We start from the raw sequence: 19,780 nt of genomic DNA on the forward strand, positions 1-19,780 counted from the left end.
ACAGAACATTAGACATTCACCAAACTAGAGGACTCCCATTAATCAGAGCATGAATTGCATGTAAGCCAAAACACGACTATAATATATTCATCCAAAACCAGAAAACACAAGTCTACAAAGCCAGTTTGCAATTTCTAGTACAGCAGCTTATCTGCTAAAGGTGAAACAATAAGACAAGCTCAATCACACCACTACTGGCATCTATAAATGTCTGTATCCATTTCGTATCCATGTTAACTGAAGAAAAATTATTATAAAATAAAGAGGAACTTTGGGAAGAGGGTCACAAAAGTCCTTGATCTCCTCTATTTAAAGAGGAAAAGTAGCAATGCCTGATAAACTTGAAACCTACTCTAATGCCAGAAGGAAAACATTATTCACTGAATCACCAACACTTAGTAACTTGACACAAATGCAAAAAAGTATAGGACAAATTACCTATTTTATTCAAAAAATCAAATATCCCTAGGATTGCTAAGTGTCACTTTAATACTAGGGGCCTTCACAGACATGCATTATTACTCAAAAGTTGTTAAACCAGAAAACAAAGCTGGTGATTAAGCTAGCAATACTAACTACTCTTTGCTTTAAACAGGACATAAATAAGAAAATCTCTCAATGCATGCTCATTAAAGAATAGCACTATCTAGCACTTCTAATATTAAATATTACAGACAGTTGCTACACATTAAGAACACAAGGAAGCTACCCGTATCTAAAAGAAGTGGAAACTAGATGCTGGTAGAGTAACAAATTGTATCCAACTTCACAATCCATTTCCTGAATACAATCAAAATATCCACAGTTACCTTAAAACAATCAAACAGGTGATCAAGCTGTTCAGGAGAGAAATCCCAAGCTAATTTTGCAAGGAGATCATGTACATTTTTTACAATGGCTTCATGTTTTCCTGCCTGTCAAAAAGACAAAAAGAATCCACCAACATTTGTAATAATCCATATTGAGTTAAGCAACAAGACATCCCACATAATTTTTAGAAGAAGACTGTTCGAGGTGGCCAGCAAGAAAAGCTGATGCTGTGGGAACAGCATGGCAAACTGAGTATTTCACTGGGAAGTCACAATATTTAGATTCCTCTTGTATGCTTTATTTTTTTGTTCTTTAAACAAAATCAAGCTGTGATAAAAGACAATAAAGTCTAAAGGTTTATTTTAAATTGCAGATAAGTTTTAATCTAATGTTGCTGTGGTTCTGTGGTTTTGCTTGTTTTGTCTTTTTTAAGAAAAACCTCAAAATCTACCACCTCAATGAATTTCACTGGGGCGTCTTAAGCTGTAAAATGATTTTTAGTACTTCCACATAGTTTATCAGGTTGCAGTACTTCCTTCATGCAAGTCGATTAACAGGAAACTAAAGCTTTCTATTACAAACAACTTATTGGCAGACAACATTTTAAAGTCCAGTAGTTTATAAACTTATGAATTCTAACAGTCAAACAACTAATGGCAAGCTCCTGAGTCATATACTAGCCACAGTTTTAAGAGAGTCTGGTGCATATCACAATTTTGACATTTAAGGAAGAAGAGAGTAAAAAAATACCAGCGAGCTCAATTTTAACTATGAGTGAGAAGAAAATTTCCTTCCTACATGCCCAGGTGGGAAAATGCGTCCCATACTTTAAATCTGCACTTGAAACCAACAATTTTGGACTATGTGAATCAATAGCTGGTCTGCTGCAAAAAAAGTTCCCTGTAAGTGTAGAATAAAAAATGCAAAACAAACACATAGAAAACAAACTGATGTAATCTCATACAGTATTAAAAATACACACACACGAGCAGTTTTGAAATTAATTTCCTTCTAAAAGCTTCCATCAGTAGTTCACTTAAAAACAAGAGACTAATAGCTTTGTTACATGCTCTTAAAAACAAGAGACTAATAGCTTTGTTACATGCTGTGCTGTAAATTCTTTACACTGTGCCATAAATCCTTCTTTAAGAAGAATTTAAGCAGTTACATTCATTTTCATGTTATGTGTCAGATTATGAGAGGGGGAATTACTAAACCACTTACTTCACTTGATTTTGCAAAACGTAACATAATTTTTTCCTCTGACCTGACCATTTCCTGGATAGCAAGAAAAACAGAGCGTACAGGGCAAGAAAGAGCATCTACAATACAACAAATGAAAGAAGCATGCAGAGCTGCTGGTGGGGTGGGGTAAGAAGAGTAATAAAAAGGCATATAATAGCACAAGATAGTAGGGGAAGGTAAGGAAACCTGGTTTGTGAACTGTCATCTTGCTGTGCAGAAACACAGAAGGGCCTGTGAAGTTCTAGTTAAATACTCCAGAATGTAAGTAATAAGACTACAACACTAATCTCTGCAATTTTATTTCTTGTCCAGCTGGATCTTTCCCTGCACTTCAACAGGCTGCAACCTAATGCTTGTCTTTAGAGATTTCCAACATTATTCCCTCAATCAAATATAATTCTACATTGTGAACACTGGCTAAGACATGAAAACACATCAAATAAAACTTAAAATATATGTTGCCTTCTGAAGGCAAAAGCAGTATGGTTATATTACTTTCTATAAACTACTTTATTGTAGCTGTATACTGGGATTCTCACGGCACTTCTATACTGTCAACTGTAAATTTGCTCATGCTTACCCTCTAAACCCAGGCAGCAACATAACAGCTCTAGCCTGAAAGCAAAACCACACCATTGCTGCACGGAGCCAGAGCTAAAATAGCCTGCCTGTTATATAAAGCCACACAGTAAATCAACTCTTCACAACTGAACTTCATGCTCCAGCTGCTCTTAGAAGCAGTCATTTAATAAGAACTTCTAAAAACTACTAAACATAGGGAGTAGCAAAGTTGGTAAAAATCGCTCTGTATTAGCAGATTTTGGTATTCTTTTAGTCTACCTTAATTTCAACAGTTTGGCTTAAGTGGACTTGCCCAGGTCCCTATTTTCAGGCATGCTGTTTTCAGGCTGGCCAAAGCCACAGTGAAGTGATGTCTTAAGACTTAATGAATTCAACTTTCACACAAGAAATTAAAAAAATACAGGGTAAAACTACAGCAGGTGCAGTGTGGCAACTGCCTAACTGAAAGAGTAAGAAGGGAGCAGAATAAGCTGGGTATCTGAGCGCATGGGAGACTTACTCCTCAGTTCTTGTTTGCAACTAGACCACCCCTATCTTTAAAGGCTGTACCACTTCGAACACTTTTCTTGGAAGGGTAAAAGGTTTGGCCTAAAGTAGTTTATTCACATGTTCCAGTTCCAGGCACTAGGGGTAATATAATTGCTTGGAAGACTTCTTTTTTTTCCTGATTTCAAGATGCCCCCCCCCCTTCCTTATAAAAGGTGAGGCTCTAATACTAATATAGTAATACAAGCCTACTAACAGCAAACTAACTCCTCAAAGTCTTTTTTATCTGCACAGACTTCTTACAGTTTGGAAAGATTTACAGACCAGAAGCTGAAAAATAACAGCATGACCACAGCTCTTAATTCAAGTAGTCTGTGCACTGCTGTCACATGTAACTTTCTAAACAGGACGCAGAGGTAATGAGAAAATAAAGGCTTTCTTGAGTTTCAGCCTGTACAGTTACTATTGTGCCAGAATTGAAGTCTAGAGATTATAATGTTAGTTGAAATATTGGAGATCTTAAGTCAACCTTCCACTGCATCACCTGTAGTCTCAAGTGTTTTAAATGCAACCTGAGACCAGCATGCCTGAAAATAAGAACCGCTGGGTAAGTCCACTTAAGCCAAACTGTTAGCTTCAGAACAGCATGAACACACATAAGATAGGGTTATAATACTACCCAAACCCTGTATTAGCCCTTGTTGTAGTATAACCCCAGCTGGCAATTAAGCAGCACAGAGCTACTCACTCACTAACTTGAAAGTGGGATGAAAGAGTAAATCAGAATGGAACAAATGAGAAAATTCATGGGTTTGAGATAGAGAGTTTACAGGTAAATCTTCTGCCTTACCTACACAGAACTATGTAAGCTCCTATGAAGAAATTTATCTCTGCCAAAACGAGTACACAGTTTATTTTGGAAACCACATTTAGTCTTCTCACACTTGAGGCCTGAGGGCTTACTTTTACAATTAAGTTAGACTTTCACTACCCATTACTGATGAACAAAGATATATGTTCTCATGCTTGTTTCTACCCTAAAATGACCTTTTATTTTCTGTCTACTCGTTAATTAATGATGATTTTGTTTCTTCAGCTGCCCATTATGTGTGCTAAACTCATGCAGCCCACAGCTAGGAAGTCCAGCTTCACCAATCATTTAAGTAAACAAGCCAGTATTGCAAAATGCATAATTTAAAAAAAAAATCATTACAACACTAAGGAAAGAATTTGCTGTTAAACAACTTCTAGAACAGTCATTATTATTAACCTTATTAACAGAGCTCTGCCCAGGAAAAATATACAACTGTGATGAACTCTGAGATTAGCAATACATATTCTAAGGCATTCTCTGACACATTAACTCATCATGTAGCATGTTCTTTCATAATCCAGACTTTGTTCAACATTGAGGGTTCCTTAGTACTTAAAACAGATAATCTTCACACCATGTTCTGAACTGTTCCTTCAGACTTCACACATAAACATGTAGTTGACCCCATTTCCACTAGAGACACCCAAAAAGACAATTTGGAGATCCAGGACCCCCAGAAAGAACACCATTTGATTTCAAATTTTTCTTTAGTGTTATCTAACACCAAGCAAAAGGACAAGTCATCTTCTCAGTATATGACATACAACAAGATCCCTCCTGCACAGCAGCAGAGAAGCAGTTCAATCCTTTACCTGTGCAGCCCAAATGTTGTCAAGATCCTGCAAAGTGAGGGCTTTCTCTTTGATGACAAAACGGAGGATTTTCTCTAACTTCTCTACATATTGAGGTTGATGAAGACTATCTCTCAACACAATTGATAAAATATTATTCTGCTGGATCCATTCCTGAATATAAAAAGAAAGTAGTGCCATCTCAAATTACTGAAGTGCTATCACCGCTATTTAAGCTAAAAAGGAAGATATCAACCTGTTACAGATTTTATATGCAATATTCTAACTGAGAGAAGTGAGGAAGATGCAGCATAACAGGAAAGTATTTACCTCATTTATATTTCACCTTAGAAAAAACCCGGCACTTTAAATAATCTAATATGCTAGTCATTGTGGTATCTTAATGGGAAGTATTTTTTCAGGCATATTAAAACCATGAACTGCAAGCATAAAAATGTTCAAGCAACTTCAAACCTAAAAAGCCAGTGGAAAGAACATTTAACTCTCCTATTCAAGGAATAAAAAAAAATTTCTCTTCCAGTTCACAGTCATTAAGTATCAAAACTAAATTGTTGAAGTCACTTCTAGCTTTACTGGTACGCCTACAGCACATCACATAAAAAAGGGCATAAGCAAGGACTGAAATACAAAAGGGTTAGATTATTCAAGTACTGCCACTTACCAGTTTTTTTAAAAAATGCTTCCAACTAATTAGAGGCACATATTCAAGCCATAATTAACTAGACGCAATTTTTTCAGTGGTGTCATTGACACAGTCAATTAGTGTACTGTATTTTCTTCTTTTGACCGAAGCAAAGCAGCATGTGCTTTGAGCAGTGAAAATCAAATGTGCATAGTATCATACCTTCCAACAGAGTCCTTGATTACAGACTTAAAATATTACAGCTAGTCTCATGAAATACTCAAATCTAGAAGTTTTCATCTAAAAAACAGAGGTCTTGTCCAAGATGCCAAACTACAGAGAATATGTAAAGACCTATTTCCTCCTATTGTTTTAAAAAGTCAAACTGCAGTTACTCTATTTTGTCAGCAATCCTTTTGCATATTATAAACCTTACATCAGGTAGCCAGTCACAAAAGCTAAATGCTCCTTTTAATAGTTCCCTACATATGCACTCAAGCATGTGACAGTATCACAGAATGGTGAGGGTTGGAAAGTACCTTAAGATCATCTAGTTCCAACACCCCTGCCATGGGCACACACCTCACACTAGACCAGGTTGTTCAAGGCCCTGTCCAACCTGGCCTTTAACAGTGCCAGGGATAGGGCATTTACCACTCCTCTAAGCAACTAGTTCCAGTGTCTCACCACCCTCACAGTAAAGAACTTCTTCCTTACACATAACCTGAACTTCTCCTGTTTAAGTTTAAACCCATTACCCCTTGTCCTATCACTGCAGTCCCTGATGAACAGTCCCTCTCCAGCGTCCTTATAGGCCCCCTTCAGATACTGGAAGGCTGCTGTGAGGTCTCCACACAGCCTTCTCTTCTCCAGGCTGAACAGCTCCAGCTTTTTCAGCCTGCCTTCATGTGGGAGGTGCTGAGAAAGCATGTTCATATGGGAGGTGCTCCAGCCCCCTTATCCTCTGCACTTACGCTAAGAGCTCTATGTCCTCCTTATGTTGAGGAAACAAGAACTGTACAAAGTACTAGAAGTGGGGGACTCACGAGATCAAAGTAGAGGGATAAAAATCGCTATTCAAAGTATGTAAATGTTAAATAAAACAGAAATATGATAACTAGAATTTTCTGTACCAAAGAATCCAGCTTTTTAAATGTGAAAATCAGAGTAGTCACTTAAGAACTCTGAGAAAAAAATACCTGAAGCACAAAATCTACACTACATCCTTATTTAAATGAACATTACAGTATTTAGATAAACTGGCATGAAAGTTTCAAATGAATCACACACATTTTATCTATATTTGGTGGTGGTTTGGGGCTTTTTGGGGGGTAGGGTTGGGAGGAACACTGTTCAGAAACCTATCCAAGGATTCCTTTTTTGAGGAATCGTTTCAGCAGAACTGAAAATAATTCTAAACAGCAACTTTGAAACACATGCAGCCTTTTCTTTTTTTTTCCCCACAGAAAGACTATTATTAAAATTACCTACTACCATGACATGATACCTACTAGATATAACACTAGATATGAAAACAGCAGTGCATGCAAGATGCATAATACATAACAACTCCTACAATTAAAGTAATAAGGAAGAGGAAAATCTAGTCAATGTATTTCAGTGAGGAAGAGAACTTACTGCCATTCTTTCAGCTGTAAGCCATTCTTCCTCTTCAGGATTACCATGCCGATGAGTATAATATGACACACTGGATATTACTTTGTTAACTTCATTTAGTGCATTCATTTTACCATTGAAAGAAGAAATTTGTAACAACCTGTAAGACAAATTAAATGTAAGAAGTGTGAAAAAACATGTCAGCAGCAGCATATCCCATTAGGCATATCTTACCTAAGTATCATTTTTAACCTAAATATTTCTAAGTTTTTTACAGTTTCTTCTTGTCCAGGTACTCTTGAAGCTAAGTTCTTTAGAGATTTGATTATCATTGACAGAGCATCATTTTTGGCTTCATTCTTTGCTTCTTTTTTCAGTTCATCATCTGTTAAATTTTCTAAAAATTGTGGAACCATTTCTATAATTGGAAGGAAGTATTTCTTCACTGTATGTAATGTTAGAAATTCGTAACATTGTCCAAATGGCCTAAAAGGAAACAAGAAAAGGGATCAAAGTGCCGTAACTGCTAGTTGTGTAGTATTATGATAGTAAGCAGCAATTAATTCAAGAATCTAAAGTTCATTTACAAGTACATGAAATGCTTAAGGTAAACACGTGATAAAACTAATTAAGAGATGGAGTGAGAGGAACTGCCTCAAGAAAAGACTAAGCTTTGCACTCACATATTTTATACTTAGTCCAACTATTCCGAATATATAAATTAATATGAAAAAACCTACTTGATGAGAGCTGCAATTATCTGGACATTCAATGCTGATCCACTCATGAAGCGATCATGCAAGATCTGAAATCCATTTAATGTGCCAAACTTGTTGATAAGATCTACTAGCCAACCCTGCAATACAATAAACAGTTACTTTCTGGCATCTACAATATCCATTCAGAAACACTTTCAAGTACCTGATAGTAACAAAGTTTGTCTTAAAAAAGTCCTTACACAATTAACTATTAGGTAGTAACAGAACTGACAGTGGGCTTGCCTTTATAGTTTAAATATTCAATTTTAAGGAAATGCTCAGAAATGAGCAACAAGATCTTTCCTGTTATCACGTCAAAGAAAAGATGCTGTATATTAGTCATTCAGAGAAATTTATCAAATATATAGAAATAAGAATGATTCTACTTCAGGCTCAGCTTTGACTGCTAAGTTAACTACAGAAAGTATGATTCTGGGTTCTTTTGTTCCTGGTCCTGATGTGATAATGCTGCATATAAAAGCAGTCAGAATGTAAAACAACATTCTTCTAAGTGCAGAAAGTAGTGCAGGGAAGTCCAAGGACACTGGAATTCTTTATCTGTGGTTCTTATGCATCAATAGCTAGCACTTCTACTAAAAAAGGAGGAGGGGATTAAAAAGAAAGATAGCAAAAATAATATAATTCAATTACATCCTGAAGTTGTACCAATGCCATTTGGGCACAATTCTGAAAAATTCAGACCCAAGAACAAAGAACAGATTACTAGTCTGCACTGCTGGTTCAAAAACCCAAACAAAATAAACCCCACAAAATAAAAAACAAAATAACCCAAACCCCTAAACCACACTGACTGTAACATTCCATGTCCAATTAAAAACATTTCTCCCAATATTGGGAGCTCCAAGAAAGGGGAGAGAAAATTCCTACGTTATCACATAATCTCTCCTCAAAATGTGCCACCTACAAAATCATGTTGAGTAAGAAGGTAAATCCATAAACTAGCAAATACAAGCAAGCCAGTTAGTGCTGTAGGAATGGCATTCCAATAGAGTTGTGCCAGCTTACCACAGAAACATGTGACAGTTTGACTGTGGACCAAAGACTGAATGGGTTAGAAGGAGAAATGCGCATTATATCATTACTGGTTAAGCGTCAAAAGCAGCAGAACATCTTAGCGATAAATTGAAGGTTTTTTTCCCCTCCTCTAAAACGACCTCTCTACAGCTACTATGTTAATTACCTAACACTGCATAAAATACAGGTCTGAAAATGGTCTCACACCTTTGGCGATCGTGGGTCAGGAGGACGGGCATAAAGTTCATCTTCAGCAAGCTGGACTCCTGCAGGAACTGTTTCTGAGGGCCGAGTACCGTTGTATAGATGGAATTTGCAGTGAGGATTTAAGGCCATTGCAAGAAGTTCAAGAAGGGGAAACCAATCCTGGGACAGCTTGGCCACACATAGTTCCACTAGTCGATGAGTGTTGTTAATAATACATCTCTATTAAGAAAAAAAACAGCAACCAAGAATGTGTTGATCGTACAACGAATATGAAGTAGAAACTTTGAACCATTTGTACTCAGTACGCAGAGTTGCATAAGAGTTTTTACAGCGCTGTATTTTAATTTGTACTCCTCCTTAAACAAGCTTTAAAAAAATCTGTTTTCAGCTAAAAATTAAATTTAGGAAAGAGACACAAATATTTTTGGTGGAGACATTCATGACTCTCCACTGAACTATTAACTTTTCCTTCTTTCACCTATTTTTCCCCAGATACTGATTTTCTTATCAAGAACTTTACAGTTTCTCACTTGGCACGTAACTAGCTGTCCAACAGGCAGTTTTTGTATTCAAAGGAGCTGCTACAAACATTCAGAAGTTAGCAGAGTGCTAAAAGCTTTTACTAACAAAAGCAAGTTTTCATGTCCTAGCATGCAGATAAAAATAAGCAGGTCTCTATAGACATCTGACCAAAGACAGCCTGCCTAACAAGAGCTGCACTACTGAACATACAAAGTTCTGGTCCTCCCCAGACCATCTCTGATGTTTTCCTTCCTTCCAAAAGCACCAGAGACAGTAAGATGAAACAATAGAAGGATGACTCCCCTACCACCCAACCAGAGTCATGTGTAAGAGTTCTCCCAGTTCTCTGGTGAGATGAGTTTCAAAATTGAGATCCAGTCTCTGCAGCCTCTTCATAGTCACAAAGGCAGTCTCCTTCCTCATTTAAATCACTATGCTTCTCAGAAACACAACTTTAAAAACTCACATGTATCTCAAACTTCCAGCCGCTGACTGCCTCATCTGTAAGGATTTTTGTGAAAGATATTGTCAACCCATCTCGAAAAAATCGCTGGCATGCTTCACTTTTGACATCAAGGCCTATTTTAAAACAGAAAAGAGAGGAACAAACTATTAGATATGCAATTTCATTTAGTTGGTACATGAACTTTTAAATATTGAAAACAGTGATTTGGTGTGCTGGTTTGGGCTGGGATAGAGTTAATTTTCCCCTGGTATGAGGCCATGTTTTAGATTTGTGCTGGAAACAGTGTTGATAATGCAGGGATGTTTTTGTTATTGCTGAGCAATGCTTACACAGAGCTGAGGCCTTTTCTGCTTCTCACACAACCCTACCAGTGAGCAGGCTGGGGGTGCACAAGGAGTTGGGAGGGGACACAGCTGGGACAGCTGACCCCAACTGACCAAAGGAGTATCCCAGACCATATGGGATCATACTCAGCATAGAAAGCTGGGGGAAGAAAAAAAAGGGAGGGGTGTTTAGAGTGATGGCATTTGTCTTCCCAGCTAACCATGATGTGTGATGGAGCCCTGCCTTCCCTGGAGATGGCTGAATACCTGCCAGCCTATGGGATGCAGTGAATGAATTCCTTGTTTTGCTTTGCTTGTGTGTGTAGCTTTTGCTTTACCCTTTTGTCTTTATCTCAACACACAACATTTCTCACTTTTACCCTTCCAGTTCTCTCCCCCATCCCACCAGAGGAGTGGCTCTGTGGTGCTTAGTTTCTAGCTGGGTTCAAACAACAACATTTGGACTTCAAAGGTTTGGTGTTTACAGTTTCAGAATTACTTTAAAATAACAAGCCTTGGACAAAGACAAACTTAACGTACTCTTGAATGGACAAAACCCTGATGGATTAATGTTCTAGGAAAGCTACCTCCTTGCACTCCTTAGATAATTTTAGAAGTATTTTTAAAACACGTGACAGGATTGAGAGAAGTTGGAGAAATGGATTATGCAGTAAGAAAAAAGTGAACAGGAAAGGAGAAGGTGATGTGCAATATAAAGTATATGGGAGCTCCAATTAGGGGACTGAAGAAAGAACAGACGACCACTTCATTTCTGTACCTAGGCTTAAAAGTGGTCAATCTGCCAGATAATTCTGTGTGGTTTAACCCTGCCTCAAGAGCAGAAACACCCTGGGTCCATAAAACTTGTCAGTCTAGATACAAATGTTTATGAACAGACACTGATGCATCTGAGTATTCAACAGTATATAGTTGTAACACTAGGGCCCCACGCAAAATCACCCACCTCCTCTTCTTCATGACTTTGGACTACACAGCTTCATAGCTGCAACCCCAGAGCTGAGCTGGCTCCACGCACTGGTCATAGAGCTGTGCCATTGATCCCACCCCTACCCAAGACCTGGAGCCTCAACAAGGGCAATGCAGAAACCTTATGATGGGTTAGCAAGGGCTGCCTCAGACCCTGTAGAACTGACAGTGACCTGGGGCTAATATTCTCTGGTGAAACCAGAGACGCTTGTCCATGGGCACAGTGGCTACACATGGCACTCACAGATTCTGGCAGGCTTTCAATAACTCTTACTGATCAAATCATCAGGTGTTTAATAGTTCTTCTACAACAAGACACTGCACTGACCTTACTGTTTTTCACTGCATTGATTCTAGCCCAAATGGCTAAGGAACTTTGGGACACAAGGACAAATATACTGTCCTTGCTTTAGATACATGACAAAACCCAATCATTTCAAGAAAATGCATAAGATACTTTTCAGTAAGGAACTCAAGAGTGGTCACACAGAAATGCAGACAGATCATTCAGAGAGAAATGGTCTTTAAAGGATACTGGAAACAATTCCCATTACAGGGCTGCCTAGCTTTTGAAAGCACATGTGCTCATGCACACAAACTTTGTGTTTTTAAGACTCTAGAGCCTGCCTCTTCTGCTCTGTAAGCTTTTCAATTCATCAAAAATAAAGACTTGGGATCAAGGCTGATCAAGGGTTTGGGTTGGAAGAGACCTTAAAGATCATCTAGTTCCAATCCCACTGCCATAGGCAGGCACACCTTCCACTAGACCAGGTTGCTCCAAGCCCCATCCCAGCTGGCCTTGAACACTTCCAGAGATGAGGCAGCTACAACTTCTCTGGGCAACCTCTTCCAGTGTCTCGCCACCCTCACTAAACTTCTTCCCAATAGTTAATTTAGACCTTCTATCATTCAGTTTAAAGCCATTCCCCCCTGTCCTATCACTGCATGACCCCATAAAAAGCCCCTCTCCAGACTTCTTATAGCCCCCTTTAGGTACATGGAGGCCTCCCTGAAGCCTTCTTTTCTCCAGGCTGAACAAGCCCAAGTCTCTCAGCCTGTCTTCACAGGAGAGGTTCTCCAGACCCCTGATCATCTTTGTGGCCTCCTCTAGACATGCTCAAGCAAGTCCACATCCCTCTTGTGTTGGGTGCCCCAGGGCTGAATACAGTACTACAGGTGGGGTCTCACAAAAGCAGAGTAGAGGGGCAGGATCATCTCCCTTGACATGCTGGTCACGCTCATTTTGATGCAGCCAAACATACGGTTGGCTTCCTGGGCTGCAAGTGTACACTGCAGCTGGCTCATGTTCAGCTTCTTGTTGACCAACACTCCCATTTTCTTCTCTGCAGGGCTGGTCTCAATCCATTCTCTGCACAGCCTGTAGTTGTGCTTGGTACTGTTGCACAGTGAAATCACATTTCAGTTTAAATAAGCTACGAATTGTAAAAGTTGCCTTGCATCTTGCTTGTGTGTATGTCACACTGGAAAGTTTCAGCAGCATATTAAAAATTGAATGAAAACATCAGAAGCAATAACATCCACAATAAAGATGGAGCAATGCAGAGCTGTTCAGGGAAATTTGAAAGAAAGAGCAGAGAATATTCTTGCTTATAAAAGAACTAAAACTAAAACAAACAGCTTTTTTTTTAACTTTTAAATTTACAGCATCCAGCATCCAACTCACTACATTTCTTTCTGGAGCAAATCTCACTACTCAAAACAATTCGTAAGTATTGCAGAATTATACTGTGAATATAAACATCAGTCTTACTATTAAACACTATTTTTCAAGTAGGTTTTCTTCTATTAGCAAGTAACTCCAGCCTACGGTTTGATACCCTCACAACTTGTTTAATGAAGAATAATACATCTATGCCTACACATAAAAGATAATCTTCCATAAATAAAGGCATCTGCCAAGAATAATGAAAGTCACAGTCTAGATAAGATTCATACTACTCTGTCCTATTTGCTCCTTGCACTTGAAGGTGGTAATGATGACATTTAATTCTGATGACTGCTTTCAATTCAGTGATGTCCCTTTCAATTTCAGTTGCTGAAAAGATTTATAGAGGATGCAAATACCACTTATTTTACAGACAGGGTCACAAAGACAGCAGCTACACTGAAGTCACTCCAGAATGATGATGGCCACTGGCAATGGTAGGAATAGAAGCTATTTAAAAAACCCAAACACTGGGAAACTGTGCTTGGGAAACGTTTTTCTTAGGTTTTGTTGCTTCATAATACAGATGAGTTACAGACTACACTACAAAATTTAAGTAATTCAACAGGTGGTTATTTTTCTATTTCTGCTTTAAATTCTTCCCTTTTGAAAAAGAACTCCGCAGATTAAGAAAAATGCCCATAGACAGGTAGCAAGGTGTCCTATTTTAGATCCTGCTGAGATAATGGAACACATATTTTTCAATCTATTAACAATGGAATACTTCATATTACTTCCCTATATATAAACAACTCTGAAACAGGGTCTGCCAAGTTCTGAGCCACCAAAATGGTGTCAGTTACACTGTTGAGCACCCTGTCATTTCCTTGAGCAATGAAAGGTATTTAAAGAAACCCATCTTTTTATACAGAAGACCTCAGGCCACTGTAGAAGACCAGGTTCAAAACTGATCTTAGGAACCAGAAAGTGCGCAAGAGTCCATGGGACCTTATGAAATCCATCTGCAGGTCCTGAGGGAGCTGATGGATGAAGTTAAGACAAAGTTTTGTTTGGGAACTTTTAACTAAGTCTGATGCTTTGGAGATGTACATTGATGTTAGAAGCAGCTGAAAATCTTGTTGTGCTCTTATTACTTCATTCCATTGATCACTTTTTGGCTTTTTTGTTGTTTTTTTTTTTAAGGATGACTTAACAGCTGGCAGTACATACATCTCTCACAAATCACAAGCAGAGAATTTCTTTTTACTGCACTGTTTCAACAGCCCAGACATAGATGGCTGCATTCTTCTTTCATAAGTTGACTTTTTTTTTTGCTCCTGAACAGATGCACTCACTTGCAAATTCTACAGTCACCTTAGGACTCCTGCCAGACCTAGCTACATGCAAAGAAGCAAATTCCAAACACAAATACCAATAAATCAGTGTTGACAACATCATGTTATTATCCTATCCTGGATCACAGGGATGCACCCTAACTTTAGTTTCTCCAGAGAGTGCTCTGAAGCAAAAACAACTTACAGAAAACATTCAAGATAATCCAGAATATTACGATCACAACCAACTTTTTATTCTTAGAACTCCCTAAGAATAACCTTTATTAACATGAAATTGAAGTTGTCCTTGTACAGCTATGCAAAAGTAAGGAAAGGGTACTCTGTATGTCACTGTATTTAAAACATAACTACCTGGTAAGTGTAGATCCCCTATAAGAATATTTTGATCTGACTTCTGCTGTTACTGAAATACTAGGGCAATAAATACTGACTGGAATAGGAGACCAAAGCAACTTTCAGGAGAACAGAACTTTCCAGAACACACAGGAGTGAGACCAGCAGGTCGAAGGAGGTGATCCTGCCCCTTTATACTGCTCTCGTGAGACCTCACTTGGAGTATTGTGTGCAGTTCTGGTGTCCTCAACATAAAAAGGACATGGATCTGTTGGAACAAGTCCAGAGGAAGGCCACGAGAATGATCGGGGGACTGGAGCACCTCCCATATGAAGACAGGATGAGAAAGTTGGGACTGTTCAGCCTGGAGAAGAGAAGGCTGCGTGGAGACCTCATAGCAGCCTTCCAGGATCTCAAGGGGGCCTATAGGGATGCTGGGGAGGGACTCTTCATTAGGGACTGTAGTGATAGGACAAGGGGTAATGGGTTAAAACTTAAACAGGGGAAGCTTAGATTGGATATAAGGAGGAAATTATTTCCTGTTAGGGTGGTGAGGCACTGAATAGGTTGCCCAAGAAGGTTGTGAATGCTCCATCCCTGGCAGTGTTCAAGGCCAGGGTGGATGAGGCCTTGGGTAATATGGTTTAGAGCGAGGTGTCCCTGCCCATGGCAGCTGGGTTGGAACTTGATGATCTTAAGGTCCTTTCCAACCCTAACTATTCTATGAAACAAGAAACTTGTCAATCTGACTAGTTTAACAAACACATACACAATACTGATACAAAACCTTCCTACTTCCAAGCAAGTCAGACACAGTAAGCAATATAGCAGAATTATTAGTCTAAGTCATGTTGTTTAAAATTCTACCTTTTCTCTAATCTCAAAAGTATGTGTGTGCAAAATTTGAACAAAAATTTATGGCAAGACATTTGGAAAACTGTATCAGTATCTTACTTTTAAAAACCTAGAATTCTTTGAGTTCTAGTATCTATTAAAAAGACCAAACCCACTGGATCTGATATCAAAGAGAATATAGAAAACAGGTAGGGCAGGAATGACAAGATTTTTATTGCTGTGAGCTTATTCAACTTCCCCACTCATGCTAAGGCACCTAATTTCTAACTACATTAATGGCTTTCTAAAATTTCTAATCTGTGAGGGTTCTGCACACCATTCTGACAAAATACGCAGGACCAGGGTTATAAGAAATAATTAAGAATTTTTAAGCCTCCTCCAGGGATTCAACAGAACAGGAAAAGACTTTACACACTGGCCCAATAATCATTAATTGTCTTTTCAGCTTACCTTTTTTACTTAGTTCAATAGCAGCTTCTAGAAGAACTTCTAATTCCCCTTTCGGCAATACAGGAACCACCCATCGGGGCCTATATTCAAAAACAAAACAGCTCCTTTGTTGATGCTTGTAATATAGGGCAAGAAAATAAATTTTTAAAAGCCCTGATGAGCACTCCATTTAAAAAAAAAAAAAAAAAAAGGAATAAAAAAACCTCCCTACAACAACCAACCCACCAAAGCCAAAATAAACACCCGATTTGAGCTTCTTTTTACAGTTCTAACCCAATAAAAAAAAGTATTTAATGAAATCCAGCAAAAAAAAGTTGCCAAGAACCCTAATTCCACTATCAAGATATTCTGCACAAATAACCTACACCCTCTGAAAGAAAGTGTGAAAATACCTGTTGATCATGTCATCCAATTTTGCCAGGTCTGTGTGTGGAAATGCAGGCTCCTCATCTTCAAGCTGGGGTGGAGCATCTGCTTGGCCCTGCTCCTCAGGCGGGGTAGCTGGGGAGTTCTCATTGGAAGAATCAGGAGAAGAAGTCTAAAATTGGTATGGAAAATACTTTAAATACTGCCGTTTGGCATTTTTCCTTCACACTGTGTTTCAAAGAATCACTTGAAGTAAGTACCTGTCATCATAAAATATATAAAATCATTTGATTTCAGATTAAAGAAAAACAGAGCATTAAACATGCTATTTGTGTTCTATCTTGACAGTTTAAGAATTACGCTACTTTGCCTGAAAGCGTGGGGTTTTTTTGCAACAGTCTTCTATTTCAGCAGGCCACCTATACAGAAAGTGAAAATAAATCCAATATCGATGTGCCAGTTTTTACAAATCTTCTCCAGGAAAAAATGACTGTTTTTAGGGAGAAAGACAAACTGCAGCAACAGCACATAAGAAAACAATCATGAAGAACATCTTCTAAAGAAGTGTGCTAAAAATGAGTAACAACAATTACAGCTGGTTATTCACCAACCTCCAAGAACATGATTAGTTAAAGCCCATTTTGATGGGCCATGCAAAATACAATGAATTCTATAGATACAGGCTTATCCGTATACAGAAATAGTATGAAATGACAATAATAGATTCAAATCAGAACAGCAAGATTTAGGAGGACAAGGAAGGACCAAAACCTCAAGAATATTTTTCAGATGTCACACCATGTCTGGTTGACATGGAGTTTTCTTCACTGCACCCTGTGTGGTGCTGGGTTTTGAATTTCTGACCAAAACAGTACTGGTGACACACCAGGGTTTTGAGTGCTAAGTAGTGGGTGCACAAATTCAAGGCCTTGTGTTTTCTCACTCTGCACCCCAGCCATAAGTAGGCTGGGGGTGACCAAGAGGCTAGGAGGGGATTCAGCAAGACAGCTGGCCGAAACTTACCAAAATGATATTCCATATCAGATAGTGTCACATTCGGCAATAAAAGGGGGGGGGGGGGGGGGTTTTTTTCCCAAGGTAGATGTTGCTTGGGGACTAGCTAGGCATCCACCAGTTGCTGCTGAGTCACTACATTTGCAGTACTTGTTTCTCTCCCATACCCCTTCGCTTATTAAACTGCCTTTATCTCACCCATACAATATTTTACTTTCCCCTTCCTATTCTCTCCCCCACCCCACTGAGGCGGAGGGAGTAAGTGACAGGGTGGAGACTTACCTGGCAGTCAGAGTCAACCCACCACATGTGTTCCAAAGAAAATTAATTCTCAGGAAGTAACAACCACTAAAACCTTATGGTATTTAACAACTGTCACCTTCATACTGAACTGATTGACAAAGTGTAATTTTTCTTCCAAATGGGTTTGGCTGCACTGTTTAAAAGCATCTTTTTTGGTATTTAATCAATAAAAAGAATCATAACATTATAATAGTTGAAAATTTTTGCTTGTCTTCTGAAAGCAGGACAACCTGTTCAACAAACATTTTCAGGCAGTCTAGTACAATGTACCTACATGAAGCTAGTCTTAAAGATCTGATACCAACATCTAAGATGCTTCATCTGAAAAGTGCTTTTGAAGAACTAAGCATAAACTGAACTTGGAGAGTAGTTTTATCAGTTGGTGGCAGATAATTCTACAACACAGTTCTGAGGAAGCTCCTAATATTACTCCAAGAAAGGTTCTTATCCAAAGTACATACACCTTAAAAGGGAGCATCTTTTTTCAATGCAGAGCTCCCCAACTGTATTTACTTTGCCAACAGCATTGCCTTCATCCCTCAGAATCTTTTTGGATTTTCAGACACACATAAAAGTATCAAACTTAACTAGACATCTCTAGAAACATACAAACACAAACAACTCAGAAACACTACTCCAGAAGAACCCCTTTTATTTTTATACAACCTGTTAATATCATACCTGATTCTGCTGGAGGGGAGGCTGTGACTGTCCATCAGGAGCCTGGCCCTGGCTATCATTCCCTCCTACCGGAGAGCCACGAGTCGTGGCTGTCATACTCGACACAGGGCAGATCTTTGCAATTTTGTCTGCTTATGTAGTTGTTGTGAGAGAAGAAATTATAGTCCACTTAGTAAAGTTGAAGTACCAGCATATGCTTGCCTTAAAAAGCTCCAACTCAAGAACATGCCATCTTGCAGAGACCATTGCATAACCTGAAAGAAAAAGGACAATATGCTATATTGACACATGCATATGAAAGTAATCCACACCTGAAAAAGAGCACTACAAAACCAAACACCACTGCTACAAAGAATCCTTTATTTTAGACTTATTATTTCTTTTTATTGATTACAACTGACATCAGAAGGTTACATTTGAAATATTTAAGATGATTTTAAATATTCTAAGTAAAAATTACACTGATATTTACCCCTATACCACCGAGAAACTGACAGATATCCAAAATTCACAACTCTCTCTCTGTTGTGTTCAAACTGCTACGGTAGATTTTAGATTTTAATTCAAGGTACTGATTTAGGTCTATACAGAAATTATCTAGTTAAGAGTATGAACAGCCAAATTCATAACCTTTTCCAATACTATTCCCTTGACACTGTCTAGCTGCAGATGCCTGAGAGGGAGTTAGAGATTGATTCTACCTCAGCCAAGACTAATAGAGGCCCTGCAGTCAAACCTCTTCTATTAGCACATCTGTTTTTACCCAGGGCATTTGTCCTGTATTCCCTTCTTCTAGCACGTCTGGGTCCATTGGCCTTTCAGGCCTACTGCAAAGCCCATCACATCCCCCCAAAGTACTTCAGTAGATTACATTAAGAAAATTCTGACATCAGGTTTACTTGTTGATCTTGTAACCATGATACACAAACAGTTCAATAGTCACTGTGTTTCAACTTAACTGTGTTATATACAGAAATAAAAATTGTATTACAACAGCAATTCTACTCTATGCCACAGGGCACTGTGTAACCACAGAAGACACAACGTAAATTTTCCAGAACAACTCAGGCTTCCAAGCACCACATAAAACACCAAGCTTTTTGAACTCAGGAAGTTCAAAAGCCTGGTATAGTGGTAGACTGTATGAGCTTTGAGCAAGATTCACTTGGCAGTGCCAAGTTTCTGATTCAATCAGCAAAAGCTTCAAATTATCAAGTTAGATTGAAGTTTCTACTGTAATACTTGCACATTTTTAAGTGTTTAATTATGACATCTCATCTCATCTTTCTTCTCCAAGAGACTTAAAAATCCTTTCCTAAATAATACAGATTTGCAAACCATTACATATACAATAAAAATTTTGACTGAATACAACACTATCCCTCCTCTGTGCAGTCTCCAATATTAACAG

At 38.5% G+C, this 19,780-nt stretch overlaps 1 protein-coding gene across 2 annotated transcripts in view; it reads right to left on the minus strand.

Annotated features, from left to right (window-relative positions):
• The window catches only part of USP9X (ubiquitin specific peptidase 9 X-linked), a 100,055-nt gene that overhangs the window by 54,196 nt on the left and 26,079 nt on the right, over positions 1-19,780 (minus strand). For both annotated transcript variants that reach the window (XM_061359323.1, XM_061359322.1), the window contains exons 2-11: positions 18,370-18,623; positions 16,398-16,543; positions 16,006-16,085; positions 10,037-10,149; positions 9,049-9,267; positions 7,789-7,904; positions 7,283-7,534; positions 7,070-7,208; positions 4,810-4,962; positions 810-914 (exon numbers count right to left, since the gene is read on the minus strand). In XM_061359323.1, coding sequence (XP_061215307.1) covers positions 810-914; positions 4,810-4,962; positions 7,070-7,208; positions 7,283-7,534; positions 7,789-7,904; positions 9,049-9,267; positions 10,037-10,149; positions 16,006-16,085; positions 16,398-16,543; positions 18,370-18,465 — 1,419 coding nt within the window. In that variant the 5' untranslated portion in view covers positions 18,466-18,623. The remainder of the gene's footprint in view (positions 1-809; positions 915-4,809; positions 4,963-7,069; positions 7,209-7,282; positions 7,535-7,788; positions 7,905-9,048; positions 9,268-10,036; positions 10,150-16,005; positions 16,086-16,397; positions 16,544-18,369; positions 18,624-19,780) is intronic.

Source organism: Neopsephotus bourkii, unplaced genomic scaffold (assembly GCF_033783945.1).
Source record: "Neopsephotus bourkii isolate Nb327-2 ecotype Australia unplaced genomic scaffold, CSIRO-AGI_Nbou_v1 NB_962, whole genome shotgun sequence".
Taxonomy (NCBI): Eukaryota; Metazoa; Chordata; class Aves; order Psittaciformes; family Psittacidae; genus Neopsephotus; species Neopsephotus bourkii.